Raw genomic sequence first — 15,424 nt, forward strand, 5'->3', positions numbered from 1 at the left:
TCTTATTGTCTACTAGCAATCTGCCCTTTCAGGCACTGTGTTCTCCCTAAAAAGCCAACTCTGACATTACACTGGTCATGCAAATGAGAGAGGCTGGATGTTCCCTCATCTCATGACCTTCCTTTATCCTCTTTTATTTACCAAAACAAAAAATGTTTAATCCCAATGTTTTGGCAGTTGCTGAGCTTACTTGTGATGATGCTTAATAGGATATGCAGCAAAGCGATACTTTTTCTCAAACAAGGGCTAGAGCGCCAATAACATCTTAGTGCTGACTCACCAAGGAAGCAGATGTGGAGCTTTGGAGGCAAACCACACACATAAGAATTCACAAGAATGTCACTTTAAAGACATGTAAGTCGCTTCTCCATTCTGACACAAGGAAAAGCTACTTAAGTGAAGAGTAAGGAAGAACAGCCCAAGTACCACTCCTGGCCTCTTTGGTTTACATCTGCTCGGTGGTGGTTCTTTTGTTTCTTTAGTAATCAAGGCAAGGGATTCCTGTGATGGGGCAGCTGGGGCTGTGTTTACACCAGGATGTGCCAACTCAAACTTATACAAGGGCCAGTTTAGAATACAAAGAAATGAAACAGCCTGGGGTATGAGGCAGTACAGATCTGTAGCAATTGGGATGAGAGATCAGTCACTAACGAGCTTCAACAGGTAGTCTCAACCTAAGAACATGGACTCAGTGCTATAGAATTTCCTGGTATCTAAGAGATGCCAAGAATATTTATTTTTATTAGAAAACTCTCCATTTTTAAATATTGGCACTGAATCAAACATTTTGAGAAGTATTGGGTAAGCCACCACTACTAGGTAGACCAAATCATCCTTGGCCCAACTTGATGTTTGAGCTCACAATTTAGGACCTCAGATTTATACTGCATTCTATAGTATAAAAGTTGAACCATGTGACTCCATCTGGGAAATGTAATAACTTTATCTTTTATAAAAGAGGTTAGTTTATTAATAAAACTATATTTTTTGTTATATGCTTCTATGACAATGTGTTGGAAAGTAACATACATGGTAGTAGTTTTCCCGGCTCCATTGGGCCCCAGCAATGAAGTAATATGCCCTTCATAAAAGTTCAGATTGAGGTTATCAACAGCGACCTTTGAGCCATAGGTCTTTGTGACCCCATGAAGGGCAACCCCGACTGTGAGATCTTTAGGTTCAGGCTCAATGTTGGAGGGAAACATGTACTCAGGACCTGGAGAGAAATCAAGGGAAGAGTTGTAAGCTCATGAATAAGAAAATGCAGCTAGAGTTAGACTTTATCTTAATTAAAAATTGAAGACTATAAAAATACAATTCTGCAAGTAAAAAAATTCCAGAAACAAATGATTTAGTATAGTCTAATGTACTAGTATAGTCAATGATTTAGTATAGTCTACTTCTTCTCACTTGGTTACAGATTGGATGAGAGTGGAGAGCTAAGGTTTATATCACCCTTCTCTGTTGGAAAAAGTAGTCCCAGGATATGGAATAATATTTATAAATTCTACTTTTTTTTAACAGATCTCAAATATTCAAAAGCTAAGTTTAAAGCTTAAGGCTTGGTTCTCTGATTTGGCAGGAGGGTACAAATTTATGGAATAAATACCTACAAGTTGTGATTTTATACTAACAAGACTAGTTTAGATCTGTAGTTTATAGAATCCAGTTCATTAATTACTATTCATATCTACACCTCCTGCAGGCATCACAAAAAGACCACTAATGTGGGTCATACTTACTTTATAAAGATGACACTATGCACCCAATGTTAGTAAGACAAGCTTTGAACTATTTTTCCAGTGTTAGTGATGAGTTATGCTAAATTGCCCACATTTGTTACTTTGTTACTTCTTATGACTGGTGACAGATGGCTGGAGTTAGGGTGTAGACTGTGGCCAAGGAACAAAATTTTTCTCTGTGTGAATCTAACTGGACCACAAAGGGATCTACAGTCTTGGTCTAATTAGCGCCATATGCTGACCGACTGAACTAATGAGCCCAGAAAAAGCCACAATTTAATCCCCCGAAGAGCCCAAACATATATGCGTAGACATACTCATCCATGACTAAAAGGATGATAATTTTGCCATTTAGAAAAACATAATTAAAACTATTAGTCATGTAATTTTTATATTGGTTCTCTCATAATAATGCATGTTGTTGACCTACTCGTCTTACTGGCGGATGGGTTGGTGTTCTGCATCATGATATTGGTGAACATGAGGCCATTGCTCTTCTCAGGCTTTTCCTCTGCACACCCAAATCGCTCCTTCCAATAGGATGGAAGGATTGGAAAATACCATGGAGCTGCCATACCATATGTCCCTGTAATAAATACGTATTAAGAAAAGTGATTATTAATTGATTCTTAACTTTAAGCATCAGAAACTAAACAATAGACTACTATATATGGTTCAGGAAGTAGTTTCATTTTCTCAATACCACATAAAATTAGAGGATGGTCTCTGTTTCCAAATGAAAGTAAAAAAGATAATCTTTCTTGTCTTTGTATTTTCTTAAAGCAGCTTCATTGAGGTATAATCACATACCATAAAATTTACCCATTGTAAGTGTCCAATTAGATGATTTGTAATAAATGTATAAAGTTGTGCAACCATCACTTCAGTCCCATGTTAGAACATTTCTATCACTTGTAAAAGTTCTCTCATGCACATTTGCAGATAATCCCTGCTCCCACCTAAATCCCAATCACTGAACTGCTTTCTTTCTCTATATACCATGTTTCCCCCAAAATAAGACAGGGTCTTATATTTATTTTTTCTCAAGAAGACACCGTAGGGCTCATTTTCAGGGGATGTGTTATTTTTTTTAAGTACGGTACAACAATCTACATTTATTCAAATATAGTTAAGTCGTCTTGTTCTGGAACATCATCGTAACTCTCCAAACCCCGAATTCAATCCTGAATTTCTTGCGGTTCTATTTCCTTTAGAACCATTGGCCCCAATCTCTCATGTTGAGCAATAGAGCTTTCATGGGGCAGATGAGAAGGGCTGCTCATCTTCTTTACCACTTCACGACGACGAAATGCATGGGTTGTGTAGGTACGCTGCTTAGCCACACCCATCGCTAGGTCTTATTTTTGGGGTAGGGCTTATATTGTGAAAATGCTTAGAAATCCTGCTAGGGCTTATTTTATGGGCAGGTCTTATTTTTGGGGGAAACATGGTATTTTTGTCTTTTACAAATGAAATACAAATCTTATACAAATGAAATCATCCTCTTCTATTTGCTTAAAGCACCGAAAAATGCACAATTATAAATAAGGCTCTATGGAAAAACATAAGCATGTTGGAAAGGATGACTGCTTGAGACCTAGAAGGGAGAATCCAACTCATCTTCTTCCTTTACAATCTGGTAAATTCTCCTTAGAGTTAGGAGACTCAACTTCTGCCTGATAATATCTCACTCTCTTATGTGGAAAGACTGGGTTGATTTTTAACACTATTCCATGTTTCTTTTTTTTTTTTTTTTGAGACAGAGTCTCACTTTGTTGCCCAGGCTAGAGTGAGTGCCGTGGCGTCAGCCTAGCTCACAGCAACCTCAATCTCCTGGGCTCAAGCAATCCTGCTGCCTCAGCCTCCCGAGTAGCTGGGACTACAGGCATGCACCACCATGCCCAGCTAATTTTTTGTATATATATTAGTTGGCCAATTAATTTCTTTCTCTTTATAGTAGAGACGGGGTCTCGCCCTTGCTCAGGTTGGTTTCGAACTCCTGAACTCAAACGATCCGCCCGCCTCGGCCTCCCAGAGAGCTAGGATTACAGGCGTGAGCCACCGCGCCCGGCCTATTCCATGTTTCTTAATTCACTCCATCTTTAAAGGGATATCAGAGAAGAAACTCAGCAGTAAACTATCTCATCCTGAAAAGTTTGGGTTAGTTTTGGGATTAGAGTATTTTTTTGGAGATTATATATGGCAAATCAAATAGCAGAACATATATATATATATATATATATATATATCCTGATTATATATATAATAGATTATATATAATACATTATATAATAGATTATATATAATCTATTATATGTTATAAATTATATATTATAAACATATATTATATTATATATTATAAATATATATTATATTATATATAATTATATATATAGATTATATAATCTCCTGATTTATAAGGATGACAACCATAAAAAGCATATATCCATAGGAAGCATGTTCGTACCTGGAAAAACGTTCCTGACATACCAAGCAATGAGGAAATAAATGAAAGAGTCAGCTAGGATTAGACAGCACAGCCAGCCAAATGAAGTGGTGTCATCTTCAACCGGGGAGCTGTACATATTTTCCCACTGGAGACCTAAAAAGTGAACACAGATGTTTATTCTTCCGTGACATATATCACAGTTGCGAAAGATAAAATCCAGTTTTAGAGGAAGTGAACCTACCAATGCCTTGTTCTTCATACTGTGCAATGTATTGGCTTGCATAACTGAATGCTGTTGGGGACAGCAGGCTCTGCGAAGAAAATGAACAGCAATGATAGTTCTTGTAGATTTCATACACTTCACCCAGAGGGATCTTAAAATACTTAAAATATTAGACATTTGTGTAGATAAAATTGATGCTGGCTCTCTAAGCATATTTAAAAATACAGAGGTCCCTTAGCAAGTATGCTACATTTCTGAAAGAATAGAAGGAATAGCAGAAAAGAAAAGTAGGGAAATTGCAACTTGGAAAATATTTGTTAAAAATTCAAAATATATATGTAAACTTATTAAATGTTGCTCAGCAATTTATAAAATAGGTAATTACAGAGTAACCCAGTGTTGAGACTAAAATTAAATGAAAACATTAGGGGCCAGAAGATGTTTTCACTTCATAAATTTATTATATATATATATTTCAGGTAATTGAAAGACTACAAATAAAAATACACTGAAATATCAGTTCATTGAATACTGACAACTTCAACAAATTTAATTTTTGTTTAAACCCAAAAGAGTCAATGCTAGATGAAAGTTATTCATTACTTTCTGTTTCCATAAACAGCAAAGTTTTAATATGATGAGATTTGCTCTGGCTTTCCAAATTTTGAAGTCAGTAAATCTTAAAATTTAAGATTAAATTTTAAAAATTTAACAAAATGCTTTTGTTAAAATTCTTAAATTAATTTAGTGCTCTTGAATTGAAAAGGCAGAAAAGAATTTAGAGTTGATTATATGCTGTCAGTGCATTTGTCTTTATGCCTGTAAGTTGCATTATGTGTCATGAAAACCATGAGAATTGTTCACACATGAGAATAATTCCAATACTAGAGGCTCCAAGATGTCTAAGGAATTGGACCAGAGAGAAGTCAGAATTCTTGATGACCTCTAAAATATCATGTATCACATTTTAACTGCTCTCTCTTTAGCAAATATTTCTTAACAGCATCATGTGTTATGGTTTTGGAAGGTTCTCATTGTCTTATACATGTATGGTATACAATGATGTAGAACAAAAACTGACTATCATTAGGACATTAAGCTTGTTTTGCTATTATTGAATTTTTAAATTTAGACAAGTGAACTTTCAGTGGAAACAACCCAAGTGCCCATCAATACAGGAGTGGATTAATAAAATGTGGTATATGTATACCATGGAGTTCTACTCAGCCCTAAACAAATGGTAAATTAATACCTCTTGTATTATCCTAGATGGAGCTGGAGCCCATTCTTCTAAGTGAAGTATCACAAGAATGGAAAAACAAGCATCACATGTACACACCATTAAATTGGTACTAATTGATCAACACTAATGTGCACATATGGGAAGTAACTGTCATAGGGTGTCAGGCAGGTGGGAGGGGGGGGGATGAGTAAATTCACACCTAAGGGATGTGGTGCAGTGTGAGCTATCTGGGGGATGGGCACACTTGTAGCTCTGACTCGGCAGTGCAAAGGCAATTTATGTAACCAAAGTGTTTGTACCCCCATAATATTCTGAAATTAAAATAAAACAAAACAATACAAAAAAGAGTCTAAAAGCAGAGTCTATTTAGTCTATTCATCTCCTACACTGACCATTTCAACAGCTGACTTACCATGAATACTTTTATTACATAGCTCAACTCGTTCTCAACTGTGACCAGAACAATAAATGGGAAAAAGGCAATGATGTAGATGAGGCTTCCGATCAGAGCCGCAATGTTGGTGTTGTTGAAGAAGACACTGATAAGATAGCTCATGGCAATAACTGAGAAACTGTAGTCCGAAAAATACAGGAACAAAATGAACCCGTTCGTTTTAGGAAGAATATTGCCAAACTTGAGTATAATAATGAGGATCACGATGGTAACCAGTAAAAATCCAACACTTTCAATAAGCCAGGCAAAAAAATGGCTGCAGGAGTTCACACCCATCATCTTCATGTACTGTAAGAAGGAAAAAGTATTAGCTGCCTTTTATGCTGATAATCTCCTAAATAACAATTATTCCTGTATCATATCAAAATGTCCATGACAGTCTCCATCGATAATGAAACTAGGCATCTTAATGATTTACATAAATCAAGTATTTGTTCATGCTTGCTGTGTGAAATATACTTCTATATACCAGTCCATCTTAGACTGTATGCTCTCAGAAAGCCCCAATATGATAAATGATTTGGAGGGTGAGTTTCTTTATTTTTTAATTACCATTCCACTTTATAATTGGTATCTAGCTGATGTCTACAGATTAAACTAATTTAGAATAGATCATCAAATTTATGGTAGCCCCTGCAGAATTTTACAATATGACTTTGACATTTGTGCAGGCATGAATATTTCAAGCTGGTGAAAAAGCATGGTTTAACTACAAGTTCAATGTAGAGACTGAGATAATAAAAATACATAATTTTTTAATTACACATTAATGAACAACACCATCGTATTCGTGTTTCTGAGAGGAAAAGAATAGACCTGATTCCTAAGAATTTAAAACATGGAAACTTAAGGGAGACCTTCTGCCTTTAGCCATAACTTCCCCTTCATAACATTTACTGGTAATCTAGGTCGTGTTTGTCATCTTTGTTTTCCAAAAAGACATTCATACATTCATAGTAAACTCGTGTATCTGAGATACTTATACCTCTCTCTCAACTGATATTCTTCGATATAAATCAGTGATATCTGCAGAGGCTAAGGCATTCTATAAGGTAGAAAAACAAACCGGCATGATCTGTTTGTGCATTAACTGAAAAGGATTCTGAAAGATCTAAAGTCTCCTGGACATTGGTTGTCTTGAATTTGGTGACATATTATACTTTGGGGGAACCTGGCTATCCTGGTTCCTCATTTTAATAATTCATGATTAATGTTAAGCCTCTGAACCTAATATCCCATAAAAAAAAAATAAAACAAAAGAAATGCTCCACTAACGGATTATAATCCAATGTTTTTTGCAAAAATCAAGGATTTTCAAGGCCCCACGCCCTTAAACCTAACTTGTCTAGGAAAAAAAAAAATAATAGGGAATGCACTGGCTCTTTTGCTCTACAAGCAAAATAGTGAATTTTACTTTCTGCCTTGGTAACTTATCACATTTCGATAACTCTGCTGCTCCTGTTGTTACCATGGAAACAGCTACCTGACTGCCAACAGTCTAAGCTGTGGGCTTTAAACTAATCACCACTGAAGAGAAGCCTGTGACTTTTCCTCCGAACTTTGCCTTCTTCCTCACCTTCTTCTCTTCCTAATGTTTTTCTCCACCTAGGCCCTGTCACCCTTTGCAGTAAAGACCCAACCTAGGTTTCCATGGGAATGGGCCAAAGTGAAAAATCAGCATAGAACCAAGTTCACTATGGAAAGTTTCCCTTAATTGCTACATAGCCTATCATTGAACACAAAATTACATTTTGGTATGAAAAAAGACCAGAGAGCTTATTCCAGAAATTCTTTGCCTTTACCCCACTCCATTTGAAAAAAATTACTATGCCACGTTTGATGACTGCATTTCAGAGATACTCCTCGATTCCAATATGATTATGATAATGTTAGCTCTTTTATTTGCCTTTCCTGCTATATGTATTTTGAAGTTTTTCCTGAATTTATGCCTACTTGACTAGAAGTACCTGAAGAGTTATGGAACCTATATAACTACTTCCAAAGCTGGTATTTACCACTTAATTTTATGTGGCCTGTACAAAAATATTTTCCCCCCAAGAGCAATGTATGTCAGTAGGGAACAATGTTAATATATTTCATGAGGTGGATATAAAATATCTAGGATGCATCAAGGCCATGAAATAAAGCTGATATCAGGTGTATAAACATGTTTTTTCTTCCCTTGCAATTGATAGCTGCAGTGTAAATCTTATATATCTAGAATATTCTCCATTCATAGACTTGTTAAAAGATAATTTGGTAGGCTTGAAGGCCATAGCTAAAAGTATTTATCCCTGTATTCAGAAATTTTTTGAGACTCAAGATCAAAAAATTCCTATTTTCAGGAGTTGATAGAAGTTGGAGACTGATCATTTTGCTCCTTATCAAAACAGGCTGAGTTAGGTGCTTCTAGAACTATTCATTATTTAACACTCCAGCATGAAACTTCAGTGGTAAACTTCAGGATTTTATGCCACAAGGAGCACAGTTGCTATTCATAAAGAGGAAAGGCAATGAGAGCGTATAAGTCATCCCTAAATTATCCAGATTCACTGCCAACTGTGCTGTCATAAACAAGGCCAAACTTGTGGATGGAAGGTGGCCCACAGAGGGTGGCTGGCTGTGCTTTCTTGGATGCTGTTAGTTCCTCCTCAAAGTGACAGATGTCAGGTGCCAGCTTTGTAATCAAAGAGTCACTTGTCTTAAGCCTCTCAAACCTGCCAGGGCAATTCATCAATATCTGATAACTTGTTGCTCAAGGAACACTCGTCTGCACAGTGGTCAGAATCTGCACCAGTTTACAGCAGAGAATGATAAGAAAGAGATTCTATAAGATTTTGGATGAATGTTCTGCCACATTCATCAGAAGCTTATGCACAGGGGTTGACATTGAAACTGTCAGGAAAGGAAGTCATAAATACTCATACACTTACTTGACAGCAATGTTTTCATTCAATTCAACAAGTATGTCAAGTATAATTTATGAGGAATAATAACATTTTCTATCCATTTTTATAATTCTCTTAACAATAGATATTTATATTATTTTTTTTAGTGTAGTATAAAGGATGTTGTAATCGTTACTTGGAATGTTCCAAGTTGTCATCAGTGGGGTGGATAGTGCATGCCAGGAGAGCATAAAAATTGTCTGGTGTGAGGAATCGGTGGACTAAAAATCCTTGCATAATTCTTGGTAACATCTCTGCAGCCCACAGATATTTCAGGTTACCTGTCTGAACTGAGAGAATGACTCCAAAATTCCATCTCTAACTAAATGTAAGTGCTGAACGCCCTAGCAATGATTTTTCGTAGATCAAATAAATGAAGCTAATCCATAAACCATGAAAATAATGAGAAAAAATATTTTTTTCTCTGTTTGTTATAAAATCAGCTTTTTATAGCTTTAATATTTTAATGTTTAATAGCAAGGAATGCAGAACAGAACTCAATTGAAAGGCATTTTTAAGGTAGTTTTTTTTTTAAATGACAGGCTCAATTTTATAAGTAAACTTACTGGACATTTAGCATTTGTGCTAATTTCTTTAACAAGGTAAAGGAATTCACAGAATCATACCATAACAAGGTCAAAGATTGATGGCTTCATTGAGATAGCAACTAACTTAGCTTTCTTTACAAGATTTTAGAATAGCTACATAAGGAAAAAGGAGCATATTGATTTTCTTTACCTTTTTGACTTAATTTGAATGAGAAGAGTGTAGGGTTTGGGCAGCTTTAGACTGTAACTGAATATAAAATGATGACATTAAAAAATGATTTGGAGTCTCTGGTAACTTAAGAGATTCTCCATCATAGCTTTCAATTGTTCTTAAAAGTGTCCATATTATTAAAATAAGATTATAAGGGAGAAGGTAGCTATGGCATGGAAAAGGACACTTGATAGTCAAGATACCTAAATTCTATGCCAGATCTACCATAAACTAGCTCCAGAGTCTTCAGCAAGTCACCTCTCATGTTCTGGGCTCAACTTTGTCATCTTCCCAAAGGAGGAGGTGAGATGAGAACTGTGGGCAGTGCAGACAGGCTGAGCAGGAGGTACTGTGAACATCCTACTCTTTCAATGCCTGTCTCTATCAATTACAAATGTACCATGTTCCTTTGAATTTAGGACACCATTTAGGATGTGCCGTTATTTTACATGCCACCAGAAAAGAAAAATCACTGCCAAATAATTCATGACACTATCAAATGCATGCTAATTTCAGAGGCTTTAAAAAGTTAAAAAAAATCAATGTCTTAGAATTAATAAAATATGAGTAATTGAACACATCATCCTCTGTTCTGGCAGTGAGAGAGCTACATTCTGGAAATACAATGTTAAATGAAGTATAGATGATCTGACTCAGAGAGTTTAAGGGTTTGGGCCCAAGTGCACATGGCTGATAGAACTAGAATACAAAACCTGATACTCTGATTCCAAGTTCAGTGAGCTTCTGGTGTCTAACTTTCACCCCAAGACCAGGTGATTACATTGTGAAAGTAGATGCCTACCTAATGAAGACACAGAGCTCCCAAACAGAAACTGTCTCACTGTTAAAAATAGATTTTTCAATTTAGAAAAGACTCTTCATTATGCTTTGATAGTTTTTGGTGACATACATGGATGCCTTCAGAAAGCACCATCTTCAAACACAAAATAATACAATGTTATGTAGCATGTATACACATACATATTATACACACATATGTGTATATATACTGTACACATATACACTTATTTACTATTTCTATCACGAGTAATATTTTTAAGATAGATATTTATTCTGAAGTAGAAAACAACTCAGTTTCTATCACAATTTTCTACTTCAGAGTTTTCCTTTAATCTGTTTCACTTCTGAGTAGTAGGAACCTGAAAGAGAAATATAAGGTAGGGACTTGCAACCAAAATTAGAGTCCAGAACATGGATTCAAGTTTCCAAATTGGAATCAGGAAATTATTGCAAATAGTCCTGCATATCACAGGACTCAAACCAGTTGATGAGACATTTACTAAATTGTAACTGAAATATACAAATGCAACTGTGACGATTAATCAGAATTCAAATAGAAAAGGTAATAAACGTAGGATTCTTATCTATATTTCTGGGCCAACCCTGGAAGGCTGATCCTCAACTACAACAGAAATATGAAGCAGTGATTTGTATCTTGTAAGGAGAAATGATCAATTGCCTCGAAGCACTGGCAAGGTAAGTCTGAAAAGTACAAGTGTACTAACAGGATGCTCCAACCTCATTATTTTAGATTTTTCACTCAGGCCTTGCAATAGTTATTGTGACTGAGTTTTGAAATGTTTCATCTTCCTTTCCACCACATGAGTAAGTATAGGAACAGACTCACTCTGGGATGAGCAGATGAAATAAATTCTATTCAAATACAATATAAAAACCACACAATGCTTTATAATAAATTCTAAACAGAAGTAAGATATTTTAGATTTTAGGTTAATGATGAAGAACATGCCCAGGAAAAGAGCATACTTTATACTCCTGGTCCTGTCTTCCATTGTGACATTATTAGTAACCCAATCAGTAGCATAACATCAAATTCTTAGTATCTGTAAATAAGGAATCAGTGGAAAATAGAGAAGGTAATTGAAGGCGACAAGGCATACTGGAAAGAGAATTTTTTTGTGAGGGCCAAAATAAACCATATATCTATGTTTGTGTTTATGTCTATAACTATATCTATAGCTATAGCTACATTTGGATTTATTTACTTACCTTGCCAATAATCTTCCTGCCTTAATAGTTATTATTTTTATTACTTTAAACTTCCTCTGTTAGATCCTAAATTCTATAGGTAATTTCTCGAGCAAAAATTATTCTTAGGATTATAATTGTACTCATATTTTATTTCTAATTATTCAGATTTTGTTTTTCAGAGAGGCACTTACTAAGTGACTATATGTCACTTTTTTAGAAAACAAAATATTGCCTTATCAGCTGCCTTTATGATTTGCAAAATATTTTTATTTCTATCTAATTCATAAGATATGGGTTAGAATTTCTGAGTTTGTATAGGCACAACAAAAATCATGGTAATTAATTGTTCTATTATTATAGAATATTATATTTATAACAAGAAGAGATTCTCAACATACCTCATGAAGCCGGAGGTCTTTCTCATAAACAAGCTTTTTTACAAAAGCAGCTATAAATACAACCCAGGCAACCATAAGCACAATTGGAAGAGAATAAGAGACACTGGTTAGGAAACTGTAAAACAAAAACAAAAACAAAAATTCAGTGACCAAAATGAATGTGACACTTGCAGATTGTAATACATAAAGAACACACATCCTCCTACATTGAAATTATACTCCTGGTTTGAAATTGAAAATAATTATGATTACCCCATTATTTATGAAATGTGCAGGCGACTTAAAAGTGGGCCTACAATTTTTTTTGCTATAATGCTGCAAGAGTGAAAAAAACAGCTCTAGATTGTTAGATAAAATTGCTATATTGTTTAAATTGTGTTGACTATGTCCTGTCTGGAAAATAGTTATTATATATTAATAGATATGATTGCAAGGCTCAAAACCCTTCTGTTTAAACTAAATTCTTATCTAAAAGGCAAATTTAAAATTAGATGATGATTGGTTTATCTAACTAAAAGCGTATCTTCCAAAATTACTGTATTTATCTACTCTTAGGGAGCTTATAGTTCTTATTAAACTAAAATTTCCAAAATGAAATGAAACCCTAAACATTTGATTTAAAACGTGGACAAAGAACTTGGACTCCTCAAAGTAATGCTCTTGGAGATGTTTCATAAATTGTATAGAAATGTCTTTTCTGATGATATGCTAAACTAGAGGGTCACTGGAAGACCTCATCAAGACCCAGATGCATTCCCCAGTGTCCTACCCATGGCACCTGAAAGTCCAAATGCAAGCAAGGGTTCTCAAAGTCAACTGCATTCGAAGCACCTGAAAAGTTTATTAAAACACAAACTTCTGGGCCTCATCCATAAGCTTCTGATTTACTATCTCTGGGATGGGGCCAGGATTTTGCATTTTAAACAACTTCCCAGGTGATGCTGACATGCATATTTTAACAGCCACTATTCTGACAATTGCCTCTCTTCTATGGACTGAGGCTAAGGAAGTAGTTTTCTAAATTGATCTGTTTTGCATATTGGGCTTTACAGAAGCTTTCACTTGGAGAAAGGTCCCAAGGCCATTTCCTTTTTATTCTATAAGGCTAAAGAATTACCTTCAAGTATCCCAAGAAAAATACAAGTATTTATGGAACATGACACCACTCCATTCAATCAATATCACTCTAGCATGCAGAAGTCTATGGTCATCAGAGAGATGAGGTGTTTTGGGTGGGGGAGTAGAGGGAGTTGGGGCCATATCCAATGTTTTTGTGTCCTGGGAAACTGTATGGCATGAAATCAGTACTTAAAGATTTATCAAATGAATTTTGTTTAGGTCCAGGTCCAGCCTTGATGATATTTCTGGATCCAGAATTAAGCAAGGCTCTCATTCATCAATGATAAATTCCCGGTAATGTTTCTTCCAAATGATTGTGTTTTTCAGGTTTGGTTTAGTATATGGGAGAAATCGCTGGTCTTATCATAGGAAGGAGCATGTGGTACCAGCTATATAAACTTGGGCAAGTTACTAAACCTTTCTGGATTTCAGTTTTTTCATCTGGAAAATATGGATAATAATTCCTGCTCCCATTTACCTTACGAGGTTTTGGGTGAAACAAATGAAATAGTTAAGTAATAATATACGTGAAAGCACTTTGTATGCAACAAAGTGTTATACGTGTATGTAAGACATTATGATCATACTCCCATAAAGAGGGTAGTTACTTTTATTCTTTAAAGAAACATCCAGGTACCCACCATTCTAGATACCAAAATTCACAAGGGTAAAACAAATGAGCAGGTAAATCAATGAGCATTTTAATTTAATTGAACCCATAGGTCTTCTATGTTCGTGCAAGCCATTGAGTTCAGGCAGCAAAGTCGTGACTGGCCTCTACAATAGCCAGCTAACCTTGACAGCCCACTCGCTGGAATCCTGATCTGTCTCCCCATATCACAGTTGCACAAAGAGTTACATGACCTCATCTCATCTATAACTCTTGAAGTAGCCAAGGGAGACAGAAACATTGAGAGAAAGAGAAAAGAAAAGAAAGAAAAAGCCAGAACCATCTGAATTGTACATAAACTGCAACAACTATGTTGAGAAGCAAGTTTGATTCTTTTAAAGTAATATTCAGCCTTAATATTTTATGTAGGAGAGTGAGCTTGAACAACTTAGTTCTTCAATCTTACTTTTTAACTGTGTACAAAGTGGAGGAGACATCCGGTGCTACCCAACTGGCTGATTTCTTGGACATTCAAGTTCAGTTGTCTGAAAGCATATCTTTAGCTTTTTAAATTCACTTAGCAAAACCATTTTATTTTTATTTTATTTATTTATTTATTTTATTTTTTGAGACAGGGTCTTACTCTGTTGCCTGGGTTAGAATGCCATGGCGTCAGCCTAGCTCACAGCAACCTCAAACTCCTGGGCTCCAGCAATCCTCCTGCCTCAGCCTCCAGAGTAGCTGGGACTACAGGCATGTGCCACCATGCCCGGCTAATATATATATATATATATATATATATATATATATATATATATATATGTGTGTGTGTGTGTGTGTGTGTGTGTGTGTGTGTGTATATATATATATATTAGTTGTCCAGCTAATTTCTTTCTATTTTTTTTAGTAGAGATGGGGTCTCACTCTTGCTCAGGCTGGTCTCAAACTCCTGAGCTCAAATGATCCAACCATGTCAGCCTTCCATAGTGCTAGGATTACAGGTGTGAGCCAAAGCACCTGGCCAAAACCATTTTATTAATAGAGAAGATTTCTAGCAAACAAATTGGATAGTACACGACAGTTTAGAATGGCACAATAATTATCTCACAGAGTTGATCTATAACGTGTTTAAGATTTCTTTCATCCTTTTTTCCCCTTAAAAATTGACCCTGAGCTCATATTTGTATCAAATTTGGAAGAGTTGGAAGGGATTTTAAGATTATCTGGTTCATCTCCCTCATTTGACTAGAGAAAGGGAAGACAAGTAGACAGTGGTGACATGAAAGTCATGCAGCAATGTGCTGCGGTCTGGAGTCCAATTCTCCCAGTTCTGGGGCCAGAGTTCTTGCAGAGGTAAGAGTCATGAGAAAGGAAACATGGATCATTTGGTAAGCACTTTACCATCATTTTGGTAATGATGAGCAGCTAAGAGCTGTGCCTACAGTGTGTAGCCTTTCCTGGAAATA

At 35.7% G+C, this 15,424-nt stretch overlaps 1 protein-coding gene across 1 annotated transcript in view; it reads right to left on the reverse strand.

Annotated features, from left to right (window-relative positions):
• Positions 1 to 15,424, reverse strand: part of ABCA12 (ATP binding cassette subfamily A member 12) — a 169,354-nt gene that overhangs the window by 43,219 nt on the left and 110,711 nt on the right. Inside the window, exons 23-28 of the mRNA XM_076005914.1 lie at positions 12,230 to 12,344; positions 6,070 to 6,399; positions 4,433 to 4,502; positions 4,210 to 4,344; positions 2,182 to 2,328; positions 1,030 to 1,216 (exon numbers count right to left, since the gene is read on the reverse strand). Coding sequence (XP_075862029.1) covers positions 1,030 to 1,216; positions 2,182 to 2,328; positions 4,210 to 4,344; positions 4,433 to 4,502; positions 6,070 to 6,399; positions 12,230 to 12,344 — 984 coding nt within the window. The remainder of the gene's footprint in view (positions 1 to 1,029; positions 1,217 to 2,181; positions 2,329 to 4,209; positions 4,345 to 4,432; positions 4,503 to 6,069; positions 6,400 to 12,229; positions 12,345 to 15,424) is intronic.

The sequence above is a fragment of the Microcebus murinus genome, chromosome 8 (assembly GCF_040939455.1).
Source record: "Microcebus murinus isolate Inina chromosome 8, M.murinus_Inina_mat1.0, whole genome shotgun sequence".
NCBI lineage: Eukaryota > Metazoa > Chordata > Mammalia > Primates > Cheirogaleidae > Microcebus > Microcebus murinus.